The sequence below is a fragment of the Neovison vison genome, chromosome 1 (assembly GCF_020171115.1).
Source record: "Neovison vison isolate M4711 chromosome 1, ASM_NN_V1, whole genome shotgun sequence".
Taxonomy (NCBI): domain Eukaryota; kingdom Metazoa; phylum Chordata; class Mammalia; order Carnivora; family Mustelidae; genus Neogale; species Neogale vison.
Window position 1 is genome coordinate 284080348 of NC_058091.1, and position 12854 is coordinate 284093201.

Genomic DNA, 12854 nt, shown 5'->3' on the forward strand with positions numbered 1-12854 from the left:
TTATAGTGGTTGCTCTCTGCATGCAAAATGAAAAACACAACAAAATATGGCCTTTCAACAACAGTTATTTTCAAGTGGATAATACGGACTCTTACCAAGACTCTGAAGTGCCATTTTGGGAAGGGTGAAAATGGTGGACTTAATGATAGCAAGTGTCCTTATTCTGAAAAGTAAGATACTTTTATTTTGGTAAATCATTAAATATTTATTGAGTACTGATTATGTGTTAAGTACTCCTATTATTTGGGATGACAGACCACACAAAAGTCATGGACCTCATGGAGCTTACATTTGGTGGTGGTCAGGTAATAGTTGTGATGACGGTGGTTCATCATGCTACAATAATGAGAGCTACCATTTATTGAGCTTACTGTGTATCAACAGTATACTAACCACTGTGTGTATTTGCATGTATAAGCTCATGAACCTGATATAGGTGTTTTTTTATGGTTTCAAAACAGCTTCAGAGAAGTTAAGTTACTTGCATGAGGTCATACAACTAGTAGAACTGAGATTAGAGCTAAGTGTCTATGATTCCAAAGTTCAGTCTTCTAACTACAGAGCTGTCAGTATAACTTTGCTCCTTGTTCCCAACTCAGTGTTTTTGAACCAACTGAGCTTAATTGCCTTTCTGACCTGAATCCATGGGTTTCTGATGATTTGCAAAATTCATACTGGGTGGTGCTCTCTTCATTGTCTATGCTTTGTTCATTCTCCCTTATTTTTTATAATTCTTAGTTTTAACACAAAATCTACCTGTTCTCACATTGAGACCTTGAGACCTGCTAATTTTAATAGAAATGTTAGTTCAGCTGTCCTGCGTTTTGTTTTTTTGTTTGTTTTTGGTTTTGTTTGTTTTTGTCTTGTCTTTTTCTGGGAGACAGAGAGAAAGAGCATGAGCAGGGAGGGCAGAGGGGCTGAGAGAATCTCAAGCACTGGAGCCTGACACGGGGTTGATCTCAAGATCTTGAGATCATGATCTGAGCTGAAACCAAGGATCAGATGCTTGACCAGCTGAGCCACCCAAACATCCGTTGCCCTGTTCTTATTTAGGGATATAGCATCGTGGGAGAGCATAGAGCTGGAAGATGCGCGTCTGTCTTGCTTCCCAAGAGGGAGTTCTGTTACAGAGTGATGTGTTCCATGAAATGGTTTTGTTGTGAAAACTGTAATAAATATGAAAATATCATGAATTGTTTTGTAAACAGTGGAAAGGAAGCAGAAGAGCATAAATATGGAATAATAGAAATGAAACCAATGCAGGTGACTTCTGAGAGATGTCTTGCAAAAGCATCTAGAATACTTCATTTCAGAGGCAAAAAGGATGCCAAGCATGCAAATCAAATCCAAATCTTTTCTGGAACATGATGTCTAATTTGGAGAAAACTCTCTGACTTCCTTTTTGTTGTTACTTCAGTGTTGATGCATAAGCATTGAAGTCCACCTCATTTTAGATTATTTTTGCGCATTCGTTTTCAAAACATTAGACTTGTATTTAGCAAATTCTACTCCTCCTTTTTTCCAAAGTCTTTTCTTTCATCTCAGCCAGAATTTCTGAAACAGAAAAAGAAATGGTTCTTCAAATGTTTAATTTGAAATGTTTAATTAGAAATCCCTACTTAAAGCTTTTTACAAAAGCAAAATATTTTCACTATTTTTTTCTTCCTAGGCAGTTTTTTGGTATCTAGCTACCTTTTTTTTTTTTTTTTAGGCTTCTTGATATGTCCTCCTTCTGCCCTCTAAAACTGTCAGGAAAACGAAGGAAAGTAGTAACAGTTTGAGTCCTTATGAGGTACATCGCCCTGTGCTTGGCGTTGCACGTACTGAATGAATCTCGTTAGCTTCTCAGTGCCCCTCTTAAGACTGAGATGAAGAAAACTTGTGAGGTGAAGAAACTTGTCCGGGTGTGTGAGAGAGCCGGGAGCTTTGTTCAGCATGGTCCAGCTTGTGTTCTGTAATGAACAGCGTACGGGCCACATCCTCACCAGAGCACACTCTGCACCAGTTTCATCCAAATCTGCCCTTTTCTGGAAGCTTCAGGTTTCAGAATGATCACTTTCCCTTTTTAAGTTTCCCCTAAGGCTTTCCTTGCTTTGGTAAGATATTTACCTGCAAAAATAACTGTTCTTCTCGAGGCCTGGAATGCTCCACCTCACATACCTGCTTGGCCTGCTCCCGCAGTTCACTCAGGTTTCTACTCAAAGAGAAGCTTTCCCCTGACTCTTCCATAAAACAGAAGTCCCCCCTCTTCTGATGGACCTTCACCGCCTTCTCCACCAGAATGGAAGTTCGGTGAAGAAAGGGGCTCTGTCCATTTTAAGAGCTGAAGAGTATCATGTCTAATGCACATTAAGACTCAGTAAATACTTGTTGAATCCATGAATTCTTCAAATAATACTGAGACTTTGAACATGTAAGAGCACTTTTAACTTTTTCAAAGCCCGTTTTACAAGTCCTGCCTCCATATCTCTTCATTACAAGGGTCCTATGAGGAAGGTCTTGTTGTTTCCCCTGCAAAGGAAAACAGACCCAGTGCCACGGAGGTTGAAAACTCCTGTAAAAGTCAAGTACACAATTAGGAGCGAAAACAAGCTGAGAATCCATGTATCCTGCCTTTGGGCCCCCATTTTTTTTCTAATAACCTTTTTTGTCTGGCAGGTACCATTACCACTAACAATATAAAAGAAAGTGCTTTGTTCTCAGTATTGTGTACCGGAAATATTTCCTAAGGGTATAACTTTCAGAGCACAAAAGCAGAGAAATTCAGTCATGGTTGTCATTTATTGGAAACAAGCAAAGCTTGGGTACCTATTTTAGAGAACATAAATGAAAGTCCTCTTTCTAAAAGAGGTTTAGATTTTATTTTCCAGTAGGAGGTCTGGATTCTGAAAGGATGAAAAGAATCATAATTATATTGTTAGGATGTTGGGGATAAGTCCTTATGAATAAGGTTTTGATTACATCTAATCTATATCTGAAATATAAAATAGAAATAGAAATCTTGAATGTGGTTTTACGTTGGAGAGGAATTATATAAAGTAAATGAGGTTTATTAGTCCTATTTGTTTTGGACCAAGTGTGTTACCAAAGGCCAACAAATGTGAAAGATTTTTTTTTTTAATTATTTCCTGAGAAACATTCTTGGATTAATTTTCAGCAACATTGAGAAGTATCCAAGGTAAATAAAGTATTTCTTTGTTGGAATAATTTATAATTAACACAGTTTCAGCTGGTTTAATTTTTTTTTCATTTAAAGAAGCTTGTCAATATTTTATAATTTGTTAATGAGACTATTTGGTGGCTGGGATCTGTTTAGGAAAAAAATATTTACCTTTAAAAAATAGAAATCCTTACATGGTTTTCCCTTTTTATTTCTCCATTTATGATGGAAATGCCTGCCAAGAAAAATTTTATAATGGAAAAGAAAAAAAGCAGAACACAGTCCAACAACCAATAAAGCTCTTTAAAATGGTCTTATAGAAATTTAATTAAGCTAATAACTCTAAATTCTGAGGCTTGGAGCATCCACAGTTCTTAAAAGGAAAACTAGCTCACAGAGAAGCTTTCTCATGTCCAACAGCAATTCATGAATGGAAAGAGAAAGTCATTCCTGTTCATGCCTGGGCTGTGCCATTCTTAGGCTAGAGATCATAGGATGCAATCTTTAGAGAGAAAATAAAATGCCGTGATAAAGATTTTTGTGTTATATGTAAGAAAAATGGCCTTCTATTCTAAGATCTCAAAGCCCTGAAGACTGTTTGCAGGGAAATGCCTTGCTGTATGTACCATCTCGTTTGGTTAGCCTTCCCCTTGAGAATGCGCCTGTAACCACAAACGGTTATTACATCCACATATAAAAACCATTTGTAATAGCAACGGTTCTCTACTTCAGAGCTAGCTGAGTCTTTCTGCTCAAGTCCTTTGTGGATTATTGGAATCCCTGCCAAATAGGTACTGTGTAAAGGCCAAAAATACCCAGGAGTATAAACTCGGTGTGAATAATAGCATCTTGTCCTTTTACCCTGTGTATCCTGATTTTCTTTAGTTAGCCAATCTCGTGTTTCTTTTCTGTGTTTTTTTTTTTCAATCTTCGTAGCGATTTGACAGTCCATGTGTTTTATAATACCACATTCCCTGTGAGGTGTGTGTTTGTGTGTGTATGTTTATAGATGCTTTCCCCTTAATTTAAGTATCGAGACCAGTGGGGAGAAGGAAAGACAAGGGACAGTGACAGTCAGGCTTCTTTGACTTTTCGGCAGAAACCCAGAGAGAGATCCGTCCTAGGTTTCACTGTGCCAGCAGACGATGTATTGAATATTCTCTTGTCAAGTTCAGCTTATGTAGTGCCTCTTTTCAGTGCATTAATGCAGGCCTTGCAGTTTTAGGACTGAGTAGGCAGAAGAGGGGGAGTAACCATAATTCACTCAGCTCCTCTCTTGACTTATAAATTTGTATGTTTCATACTGCAGTCTTGAGATATCTTTGCTTCTCCCTTTGATCATACCTTTACATATCTCCCCAAAGTCTTGTAAGCCCCGTCACAGACTTCTGCTAGCTTTGCTTCTCCTCGTGGGTTCAGAGATGTTGGGAATGTACAAGTACCTATCTTGGGACTAGACAGCAGTCTCCAGTGGGCCTTAGATGCTCAGTCACGTGGTATTTTACAGCTCTAGCTCTGTTGGAGTTCCTTCAATCAGAATTAAAATATTTACACCCCATGTCCTGAATACTAGGGGTCTTGAATGTGGGGTGATGGAGTCTGCGGTGGAGTGTGGTTCAGGTAGCATGAATGAAGGCCTTAAGACTCGGTCCCTTAAAGAGCAACCAACTTCTAGAATTTGCCTTTTCTGTACTTGATCATTAGGGCTTTCCCAAGGAAGTTTCCTGAAAGAAGATATACATTGCAGCCACATTTAAAAAGCACCTAACAGAAAAGATGGGCATAAAATGGTGTTTTATGTAAAGCAAAACCTTACTACATGCACGCTCCATTGCCTCAGGTGAATAAAACCCAGAGAGAGATTTTGCTATCAAATGCAAAAATCATTGTGTCGTGAGAAAGAGGGCTTGTTGTTTGGGATTAAGTTCATTGTGATAATATGAAGCTTACCATCATGATAACAAGGGGGATTTATTATCATTTAACCAGAGTTGTTTGTTGCTAAAGAATTTAGGTGCAGGATTTCACACAATTATCTAAAGAATTAGAGATCACCAGGAAGCAAGTGATAGAAAGTACTGGAGACACTAAATAGTTTAAAAAGAAAACGGTGACTTCCCAGGGCTTCCATGAAGCCTGTAAGTGACCAAGACGGGAAAGAGTAAAACTGGAGAAGCAGGTGGAGGAAGGAGATTTAGCTCTTCCTCAAGGCTATGACGAAGTTAGCAAATATAAGGGTGTAGTGAAATCACGAGCCCTCGAGGCTAGTCAGAGCATTTTAATGCTACACTTTGTATCCATTCCTCTGCCTTTTCTGGCATTTCTTCATGAGGAAAGATAGAAAGAAGCAGAATGATAAGGAGGCACCAACCCCACTGACCCTAAATATTTGTGTGTGGATCCACTCCTAGTTTACTGCACTTTCAGAACATTTTGTGTGATTCCTATAATGGTCAGGTAAGGAAGACGAGGCCATGTAGAGGAAACCACGGCACTAAGAATTGAAGGGAACAAATGACCTTTCAAAGGCAGATGCAAGAGAAAAACATAAATGGGTCTTTGGACCCTTAAGACAGTGTTCTTTGCTACCTCACTATCCTGCATCTCTTTTTTAGGATTTATTTTTAAATGCTAAAGACTCAGCACTTGTTCCTCCTTTGTGAGTCATTAATCTATGCAGCTGCCGTTCCACATTGTAAGGCTCAGCCTGGTATGGTTAGAGCAGAGCACTAAACTGGGAGTTAGTCCTGTTTTGGCTTCATAGCTAGCCTGTTGTTGAATATTGAAATTGTGACATTCTTTCATCTTCTTGTCTCTCATTTTTCTCTTTTTCCTTGATCTGTGTTGTGTCTTGGAGCTAAATGTGAATGGAGTCCTTTAGCGAAATTGTTCTCCCTGCAAGAATGCACTTGGTGGCAGTTTCCTAGGTCAGCCATATGTGATTTTAGGAATTGTGGTTAGACCATTTTCTGCACAATTACGTGTCTAACTTCTTATTGGAATCTAAGAGCTCCTAAAGAATTTCCTGGTAGACAGTAGAAATGTAAACATGTTTTGTATAAACAATAGTAGCTAACATTTATTGAGCATTTGTTAAGTGACAGATACTTAACATGAGATGAATCAGTTTTTTGCATCTCATTTTGCAATAACCCGGTGGGGTAAGGCTGATGGGGAAACATAGGCCCAGGAACTTTGCATAGCCAGCATGGAGCAGAACCAGACTTACCCCTGGGTGTTTTGGTTCCAGTTCACACCCTTAACCATACACTATACTGTTTATACAGCGTATAGTCTATGAAAGGTCTCTCTACTGGGAGCACACAGTTAATTCTGTCAGTTGAAATTCCTGATTCCTCCTAAAATGGAGTTGGTTGGTCATGAAAATCCAAGTCGTTTCTTTCACACCAGATGCAGATCGTGCTCAAATGAGAACAAGGTAATAGCTCCCTGCAAAAGCTGTTCTTCAGAGGCCCCCAGATTGTTCACTTTGTTCCCAGGCAGGCCCGCAATTCACTGTGACATGCCTTATTTGAGTTACATTAAAAGTAAGGAGACCTGACAACTGTACAAGCTTGAATATTCATCATTAATTTCAGCTCTTTAATTAAGTTTCTCTGACACGTGCAGACTTTCTTTGAAACTGGGAGGGAAAATAGAGCATTAAAAATGAAGTGAAAATGAGGTTTTTATTTCTACAATTATGAATGTTCTTATACAGTAAGATCAGAGCATATAACTTGTTATTAAAGGTGTAATGTCTATCCATTTTATATGTATTTCACACTCATTTTGATTAAATTAAAGTAATAGAGTTTGGTTTTTTGAAATCCATCTGGGATTCCCAGTAGATCTTCCATTTTCCTACCCATTCATTTATTTAAAAAAATACTGAATGCTTTTTATGCCATGTACTGAGTTAAGTACACTAAAACCTTTTAATTACTGGTGCATTGGTGAGTTGACAGTTTATGAAGGAGCAAAGTCTTCTTAATTAATCTTAGTTATCTGAAAGTCCTTGCCTCAGGACTATATACTTGGTCTAACAGAAATCCTGAGAGAAAGATAAACTAGGTAGCAGGTACATATTTTATTAGTAAAACAGTCAGATGGCTAAAGATGATGACATCATGTGGGGTGTTTTCAGATCCAAAAAGAAGCAATAGAAGCATTTTGCCATTTTTTTTTAATAGAAGATCTAGAATATGATAGGGTAGCCTTCAGCCTCAAGGGAAATACTAATTTAAGCTCCTGTTGCTTGATACTTGGAAAGGACCTTAATCATAATCGTATTCTTAGATCATCAGAGCTGTTGTTTCAGGTGTGTTCCATACATGTCCCAGAGGCCACCTCCACCTGGGATGTGGGGATGGGGTTGGAGGATGGGAGATAAGTGGGGAAAGCCTGCTTTCCACTTTTTTTTTTTTTTTTTTTTTTTTTTTTTGCAGGTATAGTTGACACATAGTGTTACCTTAGTTTCAGGTGTATAACACAGGGACTCAGCAAGTTTGTACGTTATGCTGTGCTCACCAGAGGTGTAGCTGCCATCTGTCCGGAGACACTGCTACATCGCTAGTACTGTATCATTGACTATACTCCTTAGGCTGTGTCTTTTATTGCCACAACTTATTCATTCTGTAACTGGAAGCCAGTACCTCCCACTCCTCTTCACTGACTTTGCCCAGCCCTCTACTTGCTTTCTACTTTTAGTCCCTTTTTATTTTATGTTTGAAGAAAGGGTACAGTAGCTAAAAGAAACTTTGAAAAAAATACGAATTTTAGCCAGCTCACACATTTTACGAATGAGCAAACTGAGGCTCAGACAAACACCGGGAAAAGCAAATAGCTGTATAGGCATGTGAATATAAGCGTGGTGGACCACACTGCCTTGCCCGGTAGTGAACAGTTTGACACAGTCATTTAGGCAGAACAATGTACATTCTAACCACGGAGTTAACTACAAATTGTGACACAGCTCTACTGAAGAACTGCAGATGATGGAGGAGGCTGGGATTTTGTTAAGAGAGTTAAGTCTTCAGGTGCCGAAATAAGAAGTTAGTAGAGGACGCCTGCGGGCTCAGCGGGTTAAAGCTGCTGCCTTCGGCTCAGGTCATGATCCCAGTGTCCTGGGATCGAGCTCCACTTCGGGGTCCCTACTTGGTAGGAAGCCTGCTTCTCCCTCTCCCACTCCCCCTGCTTGTGTTCCCTCTCTCGCAGAGTTTCTCTCTGTCAAATAAATAAATAAAATCTTAAAAAAAAAAAAAAAAAGAAAGAAAGAGCATGGTAAAGACAATATTTAAAAATGAAGAGGTAACAGGAAAAATGTGTAGAGATAGGGAATGCTAAGAAAAATAACATAAAGTGGATTCCTGTTGAGAGCAGGTCTAAAAGTAAGGGAGGGAGGCTAGGCACTGCTGTTTTCACATATGTTTTACTTTTCTAGCAAACCAAATTAATTTTAAAAAGGGTATTAGACATTCATGTTTTATATGTGCTTCCTTTCCTTGTGAATAATGGCTCGTGTTTGTCAAGGAGACCATTCCCTGAAAGAGAAGAAATAAGCAGGGCACTAGAAGTGAAATTTTTCATTATGGGATATGAAATTTTTGATTATGGGATATGTGGACTGAGACTTGAGAAGTCCAATTTGTGGCAAGGTGTTTCCCAACTAAATCATTTATGACTTTGGCCGTTCATTTGGTATTCTTCCTAAATTATTTTAGGGACAGAAGCTGTCTCCAGAAAGAAAGAAGTGTGACTGTGCAAACATTTTTAGAACAGCTTGTACCTAAGAGACCATTTCTCTGGTTGTTCCTGTTTGTCCTTTTGTTATTCTCCTTCTAAACAAGAATTGGTCCCTAACTACTCTTTTTGATATTCTTTCTTTAAAACAGGGAAATGTACATAAAATCATGGAGAAATGTACACTGCCACTGACTGGAAAGCAATGTGTCAACCGCATCATTACTGAAAAGGTACGGTGTCTGTTTTTATTCCCACTAATGCCTGCCATCACTTTTTAAATTTATAAGCATTTTTAGAATTTTGTTTTGTTACCCTCTAAAACTGTTGTGTTGGTAGTCATAGGGTTAATTTAGTCCATGAGTAGACTAAATAGGATAATTCATCAATTTAATGTTTCTAAATGTAGAATTCTTAGCATGCTACTCTGGAAATACCCATATACAGACTTGAACTGCTGGCCTTGGTAACTTTGACAGTATGTATAACCAAAGAAAAGTTTTATTCATCCTTTTACTTGGACGATTAAGATGTCTAAGATGGATGATATATATAAAGTTAAGAATATATTAATCATTCCTACCTTTCTTCTTTGCTTTCCCAAATCACAAGTGCAAATTGTTGGATTTCATTTTGAGAAAGTCAGCCAAAATTGGGTTTTAATCATTGGGGTTCAAATTGCAGTGAAAGTCCGACAGTGAGCCAAGAAATTTGTTCTGTGGTTCTGGCATGCTTTCAGCTCTCTTTTATAAGGTGGACTTCAGAACACACCAGCCATATTCATGCTTCTCTTGATTTTCTTCTTAGATAGAAAATGTTGGCTAAAGGCACAACTGGAAAGGACTCAGATCTGAGAGCGGCCTCACCGACAGTTGTCTGTAGTCATTTTTCTGGCCCAGATAGGAACCTAGAATGTTGGAATGACGTAACTCTCTGCAGTGTGAGTTAGGAGGGCATCGTTTTGATTCAATAACTTGGTTAAAGCAAAACAACAAAATTACCTCTATCAGGTTTGGTTTGGGTGCTGTTCCTTTTGCCAAGAGCCGTAGATCCTGGCATTCAGCTGGTTTGCTGCCCCTCACTGAGGTGTGGTAAGAAGTGCCCTAAAGCGGCCCTGTGAGGGGGAGGTTCATAATATCTTACAGAGCCACATTTGAAAAGCATTCTGTTCTAAATGATGCGTTCCCCTAGGACTGTTTATGTGGAATTCCATAAAGATGACTTACAGAGAATAGAAGTTGGAGAATAGAAGTTGGATGAAAGGGCAGAATATTTTATTTCACCATTTATTCCCTGAGTCCTACCACTTCTTGAGCCCCTCCCAAACTGTGGTGACAAGATTTACTGAAAAGAATCCATTACTTTGAAAAGAAGAAGAGAGTAGGGGGAGAAGAGATGAGACAGAGTCCAGTTAGAGGGCTCCTGCAGTGATCTAGGCCAGAAATATCAGGGTTTTAAGCCACAGGACAGAAGGACAGATGTGAAAGACCCAGATGGACCCAACCTAGCGAGATGACGAATTGGATGTGACTGCTGCAGCAGAGGTGCTTCCTAAGGTTTCCTCAGGAAGCCCAGACTGTGGGAAGAGACGGGGAGGAGCAGTGGGTGGTAGGAAGAGAATGGGTTCAGTTTGGACACACTCGGTTTGATTATTCCCGAATATGTGAACATCTGGTGAGGGATTTTTTTTTTTTTAAAGATTTTAGTTATTTACTTGAGAGAGAGAGAGCACCCATGAGCAAGGGTGGGGGGGTTGCAGAGGGAAAAGCAAGTTCCCCACTGAGCAGGGAGCCCGATGTGATGCCAGTGCTGGATCCCAGGGTTCTGAGAAGAAGGCAGATGCTTAACCAACTGAGCCACCCAGGCACCCCTCCAGAGATTTCTGGTAAACAAATAGAGATGTGGATCTGGAGCTCAGAGGGGAAGTCAGTATTGGACTAAACCTGTGGACATCATTAGCATGTGGGGATAATTGGAGCCTGTACTGTAGATAATAGCAAAAAATGGGCAGACTGAAAGGCAGTTGTGGAACCTCAGGGAAGGGAACGGTGCATGTTTACCTGTGCTCTAGATACAGTATGTGCTCAATAAATCTTTGTTGAAGGAGTGAATTAGAATGCAGTGCCATTAAGGGCGATGAATGTGTTCAGCCCTGCCATGGCAGATATGGGACTAGAATTCCATTTTCAACTTTTAAGGAAAATTCCATTGGTTTGCCATTTGAAAGAGGCTTTGCAGATGTTTTGACCCTGATTTCCTAGTTTTGTGCTGCTAGAATGAGATTGTGAAAGATGCTTTCCTTGACAGCATCTGGGCTATGATTAACTGCTTTATCTGTAATGGAGTCTCCCATTTTTATCAAGGTTTTGTTTATACTGCTAAATGGAATCTTCCTAAATATTTCAAAAGTAAATTTCCTTCATTTTAATAATAGATGCTTGGCTTCCTAGTATACGACCTTGAGAGCTAATTAGGGTTTGATAAAGGTGTTAAAATTTTTAAAAGCACTAAGTCAATTTGCCATAGATTTTCTCTTTTTGATCACTTTATATTCATGATATCACAGTTTTCTTCTCCTCAAATCCCTTTCCTGCCTATTCTTAATAACACAATCTGGAGGCTCCTTTTTAAAAAAATTTGTTCCATTTTGATAAATTTATAGCTGTTCATAATGCAAAGGAAGGAAAATCAGTGTGAATAATGCCTCAGACATGTTTTATAAAACAAAAGTATCCATTTAAAAAAAATTTTAAGTTGTCATTTTGGAATTAAATAATCTAATGCAGCACACAGACATTCCTAAATGACCATTTTCTGCCCTCTCAAAACATATATTTCTGCTGAAAAAAGGTTTTTTTAGGAACATTTTTTTGTGTAAATGAAAAGGATGTTTGGCAGAATATTTCCTCCAAAGTTTAAATCCTCTTTTCCAGTAAAATCAACCAAGTTATCCGTGAATTTATCAGAGAATGCAGGTATTACTCGTCCTCTTAATGTTTTGCTCATGGGGGAAAAAATCAATTAACTGGAGATTAATAAGCATTTCGGTACTTTGACTTGAGTTCATACACAAGTGACAATAAGTTAAGCTATTAAGGGGAAAGAACATGTGGGTGTGGTGCCCCTTCTGAGTTTTAGGCATGATTCCAGGTGCTCAGAGTATGTTTAGTTTATTTGTCCTGTATAGCAATCTTGGGAAGTGGGGTGTTCTGATATCCATGTGTACTTGCAAAGACAGGTTCACCAAAGACCACTTAGCTAGCACATGGCAGAGCTGGATTTCCAGTCCACCTCAAAAGCCAGGGTTTTCCTCTACATGTGGCTGTAGCTTCATATTAGTCTTCTTAGCAGGAGTGTATTTAAAGTGGCAATTTAGAGTTTGATTTCCAAGCTAGCTGAAAATCAAGATCAGCCTGTGAAAAACAGTTGAATGTAAGGTAAATCTGGAGGACGGATGGAAGAGACATGGGAAACATGAAGTCTGGGTAAAATGAAACTAGCTGTGGAAGCCTAGAAAGAGAGTAGTCCTGTTGCTCTGGAGGACAATGGCGAAGACCTAGCGAGTGACAGGAAGCAGTCGAGGGCTCTTACGGTTAGAGCTTCCCAGCCATAGTCTAATCTGCCACGAGCCAAGTGAGCCTCCTGACACAGAAAGCTTCCCAGCAGAACCCCAGTGACCATCTCAGAAGAATGTTTTTTCCTGAGTGTGAGTCAGGAAAAACCGTCCTCCCACTCAGGTTGTCATATTGCATTGTGACAACGGGTGCCCTGAATCAGATACGGCAGGTTGAGTGTGCCTGCTGAGGTCACACTGTACCAGTTGGTACTCCCGTCACTTGGTGTTACCAACCAGAATGTTGTAAAGGAATTTTAGAGCGCTGGAGTCTTCACGTACTTGTCCCAAACACAAGCATCTTCATTTGAGGTGCATACCAGAGGGGGAGTCTCATGC

General features: G+C 39.4%; 1 protein-coding gene across 1 annotated transcript in view; it reads left to right on the plus strand.

Moving 5' to 3' along the window:
• Nucleotides 1-12854, plus strand: part of OXCT1 (3-oxoacid CoA-transferase 1) — a 120824-nt gene that overhangs the window by 100761 nt on the left and 7209 nt on the right. The window contains exon 15 of the mRNA XM_044232420.1: nucleotides 9055-9135. Coding sequence (XP_044088355.1) covers nucleotides 9055-9135 — 81 coding nt within the window. The remainder of the gene's footprint in view (nucleotides 1-9054; nucleotides 9136-12854) is intronic.